The 14,546-nt window shown below is 33.3% G+C and overlaps 1 protein-coding gene across 1 annotated transcript in view; it reads left to right on the top strand.

Moving 5' to 3' along the window:
• The window catches only part of ITGAV (integrin subunit alpha V), a 122,667-nt gene that overhangs the window by 14,136 nt on the left and 93,985 nt on the right, over nucleotides 1-14,546 (top strand). The window contains exon 2 of the mRNA XM_074302918.1: nucleotides 11,929-12,056. Within this exon, the coding sequence (XP_074159019.1) occupies nucleotides 11,929-12,056 (128 nt within the window). The remainder of the gene's footprint in view (nucleotides 1-11,928; nucleotides 12,057-14,546) is intronic.

The raw sequence follows: 14,546 nt of genomic DNA, 5'->3' as shown, positions 1-14,546 counted from the left end.
ATATTATTTGTTTTGTTAAGAAGAACTCAAGGGCAAACATCCAGATATAAACTTTTATTTTTCTATAGTATGAAAAACTCTAAAAATAATTTTCTATTACAAAGAAAGATAAGCATATATAAGATATAGCATAGTATATTTTAGGTGTACATAGATATTACTGTAAATGTCCACTTCACTAAAAAAAGAATGATCCAATTAAATAATATGTAGCTGTGGCAAAGTAATTAGTTAAAATAGCTTCCTTTTCTAGTCTTAAAAATATAGTTAATATTTTTTTTAGACAGTGTGGAAAATTTAAGATTCTTGTGATCAAATTTCTTATCTGTTGGATGAAGAAAAAATATTTAATTACTTTTAGTACTCAATGGATACAAATGTTATGCTTCAGACAGAACATCAGTAACTGGTGAAATCAATCAGTAAACCAAGAAGCATTTATAATTGCCAGGAATTGTCATAGCACTGGAGAAACAAAAACAATAACAAAATAGTTCTTGTCCTCAAAGAGCTTAGATTCAATTTGAAGGACACAACATATAAAAAATTTCATGTAGAAGAAAGTTGGGCTTGAACTGATATTTGAATTGAGCAAGGAATTCTAGCACATGGAGATAAGAAAATGGAAAGGAAAGAAGGAAGGGAGAAAACTTGTACAAAGAAGTGGAGATGGAAAGTGGAATGGTATATTTTAGGTATAGCAAGAGCTGAACATGGAGGATTTGAAGGGGAATGATAGGTAATAAATCTAGAAAGTTAAGTTAAATCCAGATTGTGAAAAGCTTTAGATGCCAAACAAAAGAACTTGAATTTGACCCTAGAGACAGATAGGAGCCCCTAGAACTTTTAGAGCAGAATACATGGTCAGAATAATATTTTAAGAGTATCACATTGATAGCTATCTGAAAGATAGATTAGCATGGGGAGAGAATGGAGGTAAGGAGGCCAATTAGGTAGATATTGATAACAGTTCAGGTGACAGGTGATGAGAGCCTAAATCAGGATAAGTACCATGTGAATGAAGTATGAAAAGTGTTAGATTTGGAGTTAGAGGGTTTGAATTCAATTTTCTTATCTGCTGCTTATTTCCCCATGACCTTGGACAATCTCCCTTGGTCTCAGATTTATCCTCTTTAAAAATATAATGCTGAATCAGATGGCCTCTAATTTCCCTTTTGAATTTTCACTGTGGGAAATGATAACACTATTAAGAACTGTTTTCAAGACTAGTTTTGTGTGGGAAAGTGATCCTTATCCAAATTACTCTCAAGGTAAAAAGCAAAAAAAAAAAAAAAAAGTATTAAGATCTCTGACAAAGGGCAACTCCCAACAGACAGGGTGTCAGTAGAGGAGTGAAAAGTGCAAACCGTAAAAATACAAGATTTTACAGACCTTAACCAAAAGCTCCTACTCTCCCCTTTTGATCTTTTCCCCCCATTGTCTGGGGGAGTCTACCCTAAGGGTGGAAATTAACCCAGAAACAAAAGAATACTAATAAATATCAAACTTTTTACTTATTAATTACTTAAATGCTAATTAAGAGGTGGGGAATAAGAAGAGAAATATTTATCCAAGACAATCCAATACTTGCAGCTTTTTAGGTATAGCTAAATTTGTTATTGCAAAGTCTCAAGTCACAATTAGGGTACTGGTGGAAGCCTCATTCCCATGAAAGGTCTTCATTCAGCTTATCCCATTCAGTCTTTTATTAATAATTCTTGTTCTCAATCTCTAATCAATTGATTTGACTTTTTTTTTTTCTCTACTGGGGTCTATCCTCTTCCTTTTAGTCAAACTGGGCCTCTCTCTACAGGTTGTTCAATCTTTCTCCTGTGGAAATCCCAGTCATATCCCTGAAGTTAAATTTTCCCTATAAGACTTACCTGTGGACTATCACATGGCTTCTATTTTTCTTTGTATCAACCCACCACAGCATTCTGCCTTGTGGTGTTTTTTCCCTTCCCCTATGCCATGAGGCTCCTAACTCCACTATGTTTCCTCATCTCACTTTTCCTCCCTACAGCTAAATAACTTTTTTAGGATTTTTTCAGAATTTAGCATGCCAGCTTAAGGGAATATCCCAACCTCTTGGGGTACTCCCTTTCTACTGGGAAATTGTGAGTTCCACTGAGGAACTTGTCTTTCATATGCCCTCCCAATTCTATTTCACATTTACCATCCATTCATTTTGTCTGTAACCTATTCCTCCAAATAAATCTATGTTTTGCCAGAGAGAATGCCCATTGTGAATTCTTCACATGATTGAACCCCAACTTTTGGTGCCTGCCAACATTTGGTGACAGACCTCACACCTCACATCAGTGAGGACCAGATCTGGAATAGGATATGGATCAATTTCTGATATCTTTGATAATTTCCTTCACTATCTTTCTATTATCATCAATTTTCATAGCACAAAAATTTAATTTCCCACAAACTCTACCTTCTTCAGCCAACAAATAGTCTAAAACTAATCTATGATGGGATATTGCTTCTCTAATCTGATTAACCTGATCTGCCAACAAATCCAGTGCCTTTATTGTCTAGTTAGTAATTATTTTGACCATGGTCTGGAGTATAATGAGCTTATTCAGTATACAAATTAGGGTTCTGTATCACCAACTCTCTTCTGGAGCCCTCTATCAGCCCAACCATTTGTGTCTCCAGTAATTAGAATAGGTAACTCTTCACAAATAAAAATGCCCATCAGGAAATTCAGCAACAACAGAAATATTAAAAGAAACTGACAAACATGTATCTTACAACAGATAAATGACTAGGCCAAATATTCACTTACCTACTTATCTAGGATATAAGACCACATTTTCAGATAGGTTATTGAACACTTGCCCTGATTATAGAAATTTGCTATAAGAGGAAAGAGCAGGGACATAGGCCTTTAAGTCCCAGCCTGAGAGCACATAATATGACAAGATAAAGTATACTTAGTTAATTATTTGCAATAACAATTCCATCTTATAGCCAGACTCAGTAATAATTAGGTGGATTCTTATTCAAAAAAACCAAGGATGTCCTTCCAGCTCTTGCCCAGACACTAACTTCCCTCTGCAACAATTCAGGATCACATTTTTCTGAGTAGTTTGTGGCATATTCTTTTCAGATAGTGGGTGCTGGCTTGATGATCCATTATCAGCTATAATCCCAAGAGATTTTATCTCAAATAGCAAGTCTCATTAATCAAAACTTCAAGTGAATTTAGCTCTCAAGGATCACCAATCTTAAATAAGTATTGACTATAATCTTACATTGATAACAATAAGATATTCATCCTAGAAAGTTCACAGCTTATCTTCATATCTATGTAGATGGATTTTAAATTCAGCATTACACTTTAGGACACTCAATAACCAATTTATATCAAAACATGTTCAGGTGTTAACCATGTTCAAAGGAATTGAAGACAGATGACTGTTCTCAGAATCATAGGAACAGCTTTAAAATGACTCAATACAACCATTTAAAATTCCCATAGAATATATTGTCCTAATTTCACGTTAAAGAATTCTATCAGAATTACATTAATAATTTCTTCATCCTAAAAAAATGTTAATTCAGTTTCCTCAAATCAAGGATTCTATAAAATTTTCTTGAAATATGAATAACAGGCTTAATAATAATATTGTTAAAATTCTTCTAAGCATTATTAATCCCCCCTCCCACCAAAACATTCCTAATTCAAAGTTAATTTAAGAGGTTATAAATTGTCCTTAACTATCCATTCTTTTCTTTTCTTTTTAAAGCTTTTTGTTTTCAAAACATATGCACAGATAATTTTTCAACATTGGCCCTTGCATAGCCTTTTTTTTTTTTATTTTTTATTTTTTTTAGATTTCCCCTCCTTGCCTCAAACTTCTCCCCCAGATGGCAACCAATCCAATATATGTTATACATGTTAAAATATATGTTAAATCCAATATGTGTAAACATATTTACATAATTCTTTTGCTGCACAAGAAAATTCAAATCTAAAATAAAATGAGTAAGAAAACAAAATGCAAAGGAACAACAACAAAGAGTGAGAATATTATGTTGTGCTCCACAGTCAGTTCCCACAGTCCTCTCTCAGGGTGTAAATGGCTTTCTTTATCACAAGATCATTGGAACTGGCATCAATCATCTCATTGTTGGAAATTGTCTCATTCATCATAATGGATCCTCTTAACTGTCTATTCTTAAGGTTCCTCCTCTGGTATTCTCAGCCTCTAGATTGTAGTTTCATTCATCTGTAATGTCTGATAAGGTCCTTTCCATTTTGCTTCTTCCAGGATTTAGTAAGCATACACTCTTCTGGAACTGCTGGGCCATCAGTCCTTGTTTCCTAAGGCCTGAAAGGGATGAGGATACTGCCAGTGTGCAATTCCTTAAAAATTTATCCTTTGTTTCAAAATGAGGGTCTTTCTCTTTTTCCTCCCAAATAAAATAAATCAATTTCACATGGGGAAAGTCCCAGATCACTTCTGGGGATAGTTCTAATTCTTTAACAAAGCAATAGGTAAACATTTGGTCCAAGGCAATTTAGTCTCTGACAATATCTAAGTAGCTATGGACCTCATGTCAAAAAAATTATATCATATTTCCATCAGGGCTGACAAAATGTTAAAGCACAGTTTATACAATTTTAAAAACTGTCCAATGTGCAATTTAGCACACAGTTTCCTTAAGCAGTAGCTTAAATATATTTCATCTAATTAGGAGATACAGATATGTGACCACTTTAGATAAGTTACCAGAGAACCAAATTTTTTTAACTAAAGATCAAATCAAATACAGATTTAAATTTCTAGTAACAATACTTTAATATCAATGCACACATTTCTAAAATCTTCATACCAGAATAAAGAAATTCACAATACTAGTTAATAGTAATTATCTCATACAATTTCAAAATCAGAATTACAATTTAAACATACACAGTCCCAAAATTTAAGGTGGCAAAAAACTGCCTTTTCAAGTTCATCTACAAGGTTTTAAGAAATTGTTGGACTTTGGGACCTTGGTGGGGGGAGAAGGTCAGAGAAGTTTGGACCCGTGTGTCTGGCTGCAGGCCTGTAGCCCAGTGACTAGCCTACTCTCCATGCCAGAAATGCCAAGAGGCCTTGTGCACTAGCACAAACCCCAGAAGAATCCAGGCCAGTCAGAGATGTCAGCATAGCCAGGACAGAGTCCACAAGCCTTTCCAAGGGAGAGAAGCTTGGAAAATCCCAGAGAGAGTGGGTTTTTTTTTTCCTTTTGCAATTTTTCTGTAAGTCTCAGGTTCAGGCTTTCAGAAGGCTTTTCTGATAGAGACATAGTGTCAAGCAACTTAAAACAGTCTCAAAACCCCTAGAATCTGCTAAAATATTTTAGCAGTTCTGTAACTATTTCTACAGTCCCAAATTGGCCAGTTCTAAGTCCATAGAATTATGTCAGTTTTTTTTCTTTTTGATGTGGCAATTAAAACCTTTCCTTATCTCAGAACTTGTCCTTCTACTCTCTAGCTAAAATCATTTGCATAAATCCAATTATGTACAAAACAAGTGCCCTAGTAGCCAGATCTTTTCCTTTGTAATTCAGCTGATGGGGAGAAACACTGAAGACAAAACACAGGCTGTTACACATGGAAAAACAAACTTTTCTAAATTAATCAACTCCCATTCTTAGCCCTACCCTTGGGAAGGAATTGAGGAGGGAAGTTATGGAGCAGAAGTCATACATAGAGTCTGTTGACTGGCTTCAGTAGAAGGCTCCTTTGAATTTATTATCTATTTATTATCTAGATTTTGAGGGATTGACAGTTTCTTAGAATGGGGCACCTGCCCAAATAAAACAATAGTATTTAATCCCTATACATTTTGGTACTTCATACCAATTCTTTCTAAAGGGTTATCTTCCTGGGATACTAAATAGGCTTTTAGAACCAGTTACCTTAGATTGTGATGGAGGACTCACTCAATCTTACCAAGGGAAAATGGGAGAACTCTTACAGACTCAAACAGTTTAGAATTTCCCAATATCAAAGGGAAAAGGGAATCTAATTCTCCTGATCCCATTCCCAGTCACCCAAGTAGTTAATCAGTTCTTAACCACTTAAGAGTCTCTTTCCTCCTCACCAGTTGTTTGCCCTATTCTGGGTTGTTACTTTCCCAAGATTCACAGTATCTTATCTTCTTTTCAAACTTTTCTCTGTTGGCTTATCTCCTGAGACAGATTAATCCTCTGTCTTTGCTAGCCCACTTCTGTTTTTACTTTCTCTTAGATAAATTCTCTCTTCAGGAATTTACTCTAGTTGAGGAGTTACCAAGCCAAGTCCAAGGACCACCGGAAAGCTTTCTAGAGAATGCTTGCCCAAAGATTTGATATGGGAGAGACCTTTCACGAATAGGAACTATCCCAGATGAGGCTCCAAACTTTGTAGGACAGAAACCTTTACCCAAATTAAAATCAGAGACTCAAGGTAAAAAGCAAAAAAAAATTTAAAAAATTAAAAAAGAAAGAAAAAAAAAGGACTTATTACATCTCACAAGAAAGAGCAACTCCTAGGGGCAGCTAGGTGGTACAGTGGATAGAGCACCAGCCTTGAATTCAGGAGGACCCAAGTTCAAATGTGGTCTCAGACACTTAACACTTCCTAGCTGTGTGACCCTGGGCAAGTCACTTAACCCCAGCCTCAGAAAAAAAAAAAAAGAAAAAAAAAAAAGAAAAGAAAAGAAAAGAAAGAGCAACTCCCAACAGACAAGGTGTCAGTAGAAGAGTGCAGAGTACAAACTACAAAACACAAGTTCTTATAGACCCTAATCTATAGGGTCCCACCCCCACTTCTGACATTTTCTATCATTGCCTGGGGGAGTCCAGACTTATACCCTAAACTGTGAAATCTATCCCAGAAACAAAAGAATATTAGTAAATAACAAACTTTTTACTTATTAAGTACTTAAATGCTAATTAAGAGGTCCTGGAACTGGAGGGGAAATGTTCATCCAAGACACCTACAGCTTTTTAGCTATAGCTCAACTTGTAAAATCTCAAGTCCCAATTAAGGAATAGGTTGAAGCCACATTCCCATTAGAGGTCTTCAATCAATTTATCTTATTCAGTTTCAGGCACAGTTAGTCAAGAAATCATTTATATAAATGTTCTGGGTGATACATTTTGAGATTATAGGATCTAGAACTAGAGGGGAACTAAGAAATCACAAATATTAAACCTCTCATTTTACAGAGGAAGATAGTGAATTCCAGAGAAGTTAAGTCATTTTTCTAACATCATATAGCTTTTCACCAGAAAGATAGAGCATTTATTAAGTACCTACTATGTGTCAAGTACTGTGATAAGTAGTAGAAATACAAATAGAAGTAAGCAAGCAAGAAATACATTTTTTTTTAATTCCTTTTTTTTTCCCCTGGAGGCAATCTATCAATTATTTCTGTTGTCACTCCCTTCCTTGCACCTTCTGTTCAAAAATTCTGGACAGCTTTCTTGTGTTAGTTCTTGCATTATGATTTTTTTTTTTTTTATTTTATGTTCTTTTATGGGACCTATTCTTAAGTTGTTTCATGTGAGTTGTGTCTTTGAAATCAATGTTTTGCTTGTAAGTTTATTGCTTTTTCCTTCCCTCTTCTTGATCATTCTTCACTTCTTTAAATTTGTATTTCATTGAATCATTAATTCCTCTGTTTCTTTGATATGATTTGCCACTGGGAATTCAAGTTTTTTATATTTTGCTGATTATTTCTGCTGTGCAGGCCATATATTTTGATTTCATAATTTTGATTCCTCTCTCTCTCTTTTTTTTTTGATCAATTTTTTTATTATAGTTTTTTATTTACAAGATATATCATGGGTAATTTTTCAGCATTGACAATTGCAAAACCTTTTGTTCCAACTTTTCCCCTCTTTCCCCCACCCCTTCCCCCTGATGGCAGGTTGACCAATACATGTTAAATATGTTAAAGTATAAATTAAATACAATATATGTATACTTGTCCATACAGTTATTTTGCTGTACAAAAAGAATCGGACTTTGAAATAGTATACAATTAGCCTGTGAAGGAAATCAGAAATGCAGGCGGACAAAAATAGAGGGACTGGGAATTCTATGTAGTTGTTCATAGTCATCTTCCAGAGTTCTTTCATTGGGTGTAGCTGGTTCAGTTTATTACTGCTCTATTGGAACTGATTTGGTTCATTTCATTGTTGAAGAGGGCCACGTCCATCAGAATTGATCATCATAAATAGTATTGTTGTTAAAGTATATAATGATCTCCTGGTCCTGTTCATTTCACTCAGCATCAGTTCATGTAAGTCTCTCCAGGCCTTTCTGAAATCATCCTGCTGATCATTTCTTATAAAAATAATATTCTATAACATTCACATACCATAATTTATTCAGCCATTCTCCAATTGATGGGCATCCACTCAGTTTCCAGTTTCTGGCCACTACAAAGAGGGCTTCCACAAACATTCTTGCACATACAGGTTTCTTTTCCTTCTTTAAACTGATTCCTCTCTTGATAAAGTATTCAGGAATTTCTTGCTGTGGTTCCATGCTCTTTTGAGAATCCATAAAGTCCTCTCTATCTTATCAGGTATTGATTAATTTTAAAGGTATATTTATTTATTTAGATATATTTTTTGCTTAGCTGATTTAGGAGTCATATTCCCTTCTGCTGTTCAAATCTTCCTTGTTGATTTATCTGCATATGTTCAAGGTTTTTAATTGATATTTGTTCTGATATCTTTGATAATTTCAGTATTTTTTTCTCTTTTATTTTCCTATCACTTAGTTCCTGATTTTTTTCTCTTTGAGAGCCATTTTCTATAGTGATGGACCTTAAAGATATCCAAGCCTCCTCCTTTCCTAGGCTTCTCACTTTTCCCTGGCCTCAGTTTCTGTTCTGAGTGGTAGGAGAGAACTGACCTCAGCTGGAAGTTAGTCACATTTCCTTCAGGCCAAGTAGAGTCACCTCATATACCAACACCCTGCTACACTTCCCTACTGCTTCTGTTTAGTTTTGTGTCTGAACATTACTATGGCATAGCATGCTGCTGAATTGCAGTCCTGGTTGAGCAAACTTCTTACTTTTTTGTACCTCTGATTCTGTGCATTAGAAGAGAATAAAAAAAAGGACAGAATTGAATTCTATTGTAGAAATTTTGTCCCCTCAGAGCCTGGGGGATGGTAGAGGGAGTGGAAGCTTAACAAGCACTTTAGGAATTAGTTTTCCTTGTTACAACCACTTCTAGTTGCTACATCCTTACATCCTCTGCAGCAGTTTTTCACATTGTAATGTGAGGAGAAAACACAAAAAGGAGAGCTGGAAAGGGGAGTGATCGCAATATAGTATAAAGATGGCCAGGAAGTGGCATGGAGGCTTGGATCTAGGCAAAAAAAAAAAAAAGAGAAATTACCTATCAGAATCTGAGGTTGCTGTGGTGGGAGGAGAGGAGATATGAATGTTGCCAAATATAAACATGGTGATGAAATGGTGTGGAATTGACCAAGATGGAAGCCTGGTTCTGGGAAAGGATCTATTCTTACACCATAACCCTCCAGATTCAACATTTTTTTTTTATCTTGATGAGAAAGTCTTTAAGTTTTAAACTCTAAATATATTTGCACAAAACTCAAAAACTGAGCTGGGATTTGGTTAGTGGCTTTGCTTTTTTTTTTTTTTTTTTTTTTTTCTATTTTTGTACATTTTAAGATGAGTAGAGAAGGAATTTGAGTGTAGGAGGTAAATTCAAACTCAGAAGATTTCCAGTAACCTAATGATTCATACAAGTAGCTATTAAATGTTCTAAGTTAGTTTTTTTTTTTTTTTTAATATAAATTCTGCCCACAGTGGAAGCACTTAAAAGAGATGAATATTAATAGAATTGAGTTGATTCTGGTTTGTTTAGATCCTCCATATTTTAAATGACTATATATTCTAACTTTGCTAAAAAAACTTAAACGATTTGTTTACTTCATTTTTTTAGGAGTTTAAAAAGTAGACTTTCCCTGTGAAAAAATTTCAGTTAAATAGACACTCCAATTTAGGTTGATCAAATTCAGATAAAAAAAAAAATGTAGAGAAGAGGTAGCTAGAAGGTCTGTCTTGGAGTCAAGAAGACTTGTTTTTGATTCAGTCTGCATATTTGACTTTAGGCAAATTACTTAACTTGACAGTGCTCTAGGTCATATGTGACAATTACAAATGTATTACTCTTGTTCAATGGAAACATTTATGTTTTTGGAGTTCTTCATAAAAATGAAATCACAAGTTCAGATATATGTATTCCTTATACCAGTTCCAAATTTTATGTCAATTTTTAATACTTTAGATTTTTTTTTCAATTAACAAGCATTAAAAAATAAACAAAAAAATTTTTCTCCTTTCTCCTAAAAAAATAAAGAAAAAAGGCCTTGTTACATATGGTAGGCCAAATAAATTCCCATTTTGGTCATGGCCAAAAAAGCATATCATTCTGCTTATTTAGTTCATTATTATTATTATTATTTTTTTTTGTCTGAAGTGTATAGCATTCTCTGTAATTGAATACCCTCTGAAATCTATGACATTGATCAGAATTACAAAGTCATTCAAAATTCTTTATTTTTACAATGTTCTATACATAAGTATATAAAGTATTTTCTTGCTCACTTTACATTGGATCAGTTCATGCAAATCTTTTTCAATTTCTTTAAACTGTTCATCATTTTTTACAGAATAATGATATTCCATTACATTAATATACTAAAATGAATTTAGCCATTCCCCAGAAATAAGCACCTCGATAGTTTCCAATTCTTTGACATCAAAAAAGTTTCTATAAGTAAATATATAAGTTTAAACATAGGACAAAATTCCAAATGGCACTAAAAATGGTTATAACAATTTACAGTTATACTAACAGTGCATTGATGTACCTATTTTCTTTTAGCTCCTGTCAGCATTTGTCATTTTCTGTATTTTGTCAAATATTTATCTCCTGGGTTTCAGGTTAAACCTCAGAGTTCCTTTATTTTGTATTTTTCTAAATTATTAATGTTTTAAAACTTTTTTAATATGCATTAGAGAATTTATATTTTTTCCTTTGAACATACGTTATTTTGGCCATTTATCAACTGGGAGATTGGTTCTTAATCTTATAAATTTGAATCTATTGAAAATGTGAATTTTATTAGAGAAACTTGTTGCAAAAAATCTTTCTAGTTCAATATTTGTTTCTCTTTAAATTAAAAAAAATATTTTAATAGTTAATTGTTTCCTTTGCAATCTTAGCTGTACTGTAAATTGTTTATACAAATACTTTTACAATTTTATGTAATTAAAATTGTAAGTTTAATCTTTTGTGACCAATTTTTATCCTTTGCTGGGTCATGAATTCTTGTCCATCTAAAGTGAATATTTCTTGGTGATATTTAACTTCACTAAGGTGCTCTGAATACAGTGGGTACTCAACAAATGAAGGATTTCTTGGATTCTATTGTGAATCTTTATTGAATTAGAGTACCACTGCTTAAAAATTCGATTTTTTTTTAAACTAGATTAATCGACCATGATATTATTAATTAAAAGCATTGATTATCTCTGTAAAATTAGACTTTAGAATCAAAATCACATACTTATGAACTATGTGACTCCAGGCAAGTTCCTTAACTCCTATTTGCCTCCGTTTCTCATCTGTGCAATGGGTACAAACTGGATAAGGAAATGGCAACCCACTGAAGTATTTTTGCCAAGAAAATCCCATGGATAAAAGGTCCATGGAGTCATGTAGAACCGACAAGACTAAACAACTGAACAACAGATAGCATGGGTCACATTGTGGTCATTCTATGTCTGATATTTAATAAAAATGTCAAAAGAATAGAAAGCTTTATTTTAATTTCTGTGATGTCAAATCTTAAATCCTTTTTTTTTTTTCTTTTTTTTTTTGGTAAAGGATGTTCCTTCTTGTTGGAGCTCCTAAAGCAAACACTACTCAGCCAGGCATTGTAGAAGGAGGACAAGTGCTCAAGTGCAGCTGGTCTTCTAATCGAATGTGCAAGCCATTGGAATTTGACTCAACAGGTAAATATGAAATAATTAACCCTTCACTTAATGTATTTCAGCTGTTAGGTTTTAGCAATTAAATTGAATGATTAATTTCTGTAAGTGGGAATTTCCCCCTTTGAATGTTTCTGAATTTTAAAGCCCATTAAAATCTATTTTTCTCCTTTTCCAGAAAATATACAGTGTAGTTTTAAATGTTCAGCTGGTGATAATTTGGTCTCTATTCTGATCAGTGAGTTACTCTGTAGGCAGAACAAAACATTATTTCGCATCCTATGTCTGCTAATTTAAAGTATTCTTTCATCAACTTCTAGTAAGAACTGAGTCCCAACAGGTATGAATCCTTCAAAGCTTTGTTTCATGCTACCAAAACCAGTTAGACATCTTTTTTTTTTTTTTTTTAACAAGAATATTTTGGGGATTAAAAAAGAGAACTTTTAAGGCTTCAAAAATCAATGTCCTTATTCCAGTCCAAAATTTTCTGGGAAATTGGAATTTTATTGTTTTCATAACAGTAGAATCCACTGGGTCAAAGCTCAGTGCCATTATTGTGCCATTAGATTAGGGAAGAAGGATAGAAAAATTATCAGTAGTAAGGTTCAAATTTCACCTTTACTTAGCACTTATAAGCTACAACCTTCGATGAAAAGGAAACATATGCACAAACATACATGTAGGATTCAGTATGCACATATATTGGAAAGTTTTCATGAATCTTAAACAACTATTATGATATTTCTCTGAGGCATAGTTTTGTATAAATTGGAATTGTAGGAATTAGCTGTCAAAGTCTACGATAGGATTTAATAGCTTATTGCTTGTACAAAAGAGTAAACAAGTAAAATATAACCCATGTTTTCATTTTAAGTTGATTCTTTCTAGCGCCAAAATTCTTTGTATGTATAAATTAGAATTTTAGAAGCTAGAAAGGCCCATATTAAAGAGAACCCTGTTTCAGAAGATTGTGATTCAGAGTCATTATTGTTAAGTTAATATATGTGTACCATATGTCACTAATTAATATTTCTGTTCTATTTGCTTGTGTGCTTGGCCATCAAAATTGTTTTTCTCTAATTTTGCCACTGGGTTAGTGAAAAACAGCATATTTTCCTCCCTCCATTTAAATGCTCTATATTAAAGCCTTTTTTTTTTTTTTTTTCTTATCTTGCCTTAGGCTAACATTTGGAAAAACCCAAGTGTAGATGATTACCTCAGTTTTACAGCAAATGGGGAAACACCTGTGATTCAGAATGTTACGGGTCAGAACATGTCTGTCAGCCAGAAGAATATGTATACTTTTAAAATGAAATATACCATAATTCAGTTTTGGCAGGCTGGATTTGTTCAGATATGTTTATTTATTTAATTTCAGAGATTACAGTGCAGCACATGGCAATATAGAAAGTGTTCTTTCAGGCATTTGGCCCAGTGTGCATTTAGCTAACTCAAAATTCAATGAAATGTGAATCTGGAAACAATCATATTTTATTTTCTTTAAGTTATATTTTCAAAGTGTAGTTTCAGCAGACGAATGTTATTTGTTAAGTTCTGAACCTGTTGGCAAGCAGGATTAAGTGCATTTGAAAAATAGTTTTTATTCCAGTGTTTTGACAGTGTCATAAAGCACAAGAACTACCTCTCAGAGTAATATTTTTTAAATGCATAAAATAAAATGCCTAGAATTACAAGGGAAAACAATTCTATCAAAACAGTTATAAAAATGTTTTTGTTTTTGTTTTTTTAAAAACAAGTTAAATGATCCTAAGAACCCTTGATTTAGAAAGGATTAATTTTGTCCTTTCCTCTGAAAGGGAAAAAAAGAAAGAAAAAACCAAGTAAGCATGCAGAACCAACTAGATGTATGATCAGAAATTTTGAAACTTTGAGTATAGCTAGTTATTACATAATGATTTTTATCTAAACAGTTTTCAGAGACTAGTTTCTGTCCTCTAAGAATTAATAATTTATAGAAGAGAAGTGGGGGAAATGTATAAAAACTAGATATGCTATTTTATCCCTTTTAGACCTTAAGACATTCTATTTATGATACAGAAGAATGTTTCCATTTAATTTTTTCCCTTATCTTGTATAATTAAAAAAAGATCTGGGTATAAGCTGATATCCAATTTTTAACAAGGCAAAGGAGTCAGAAAACTGTTAGAGTGATGTGAAAGATAAAATGGGACTTGCTGGCATCAGTATTTTGAAGGAAGGGAAAAGAAACTATACATTAGCAGTAAAGAATGTACGTCTGTTGTGCTGAACAACAGTTTAAGGATTAGTTTATCCTTTGAATGTTTACGTATACCCAGATGTTAGACTTAAGTATAAATCATGACTAAGCCTTTTTCCCACTGCTTGTGTGAGCATGTTGCCATGCACTGCTGCTCTAGGAAAATGTATTTGGTGTTTTTGTTTTAAGACAAATACATAACATAGTTTTTGAATTTTTAAAAAAGTAAACTAAGTAAATATTTTTCCCACCTTGATTTCAGAGACATTTATTTT

Source organism: Sminthopsis crassicaudata, chromosome 3, assembly GCF_048593235.1.
Source record: "Sminthopsis crassicaudata isolate SCR6 chromosome 3, ASM4859323v1, whole genome shotgun sequence".
In the NCBI taxonomy this organism is placed as follows: Eukaryota; Metazoa; Chordata; class Mammalia; order Dasyuromorphia; family Dasyuridae; genus Sminthopsis; species Sminthopsis crassicaudata.
This window is presented reverse-complemented; position numbering and strand designations above follow the sequence as displayed.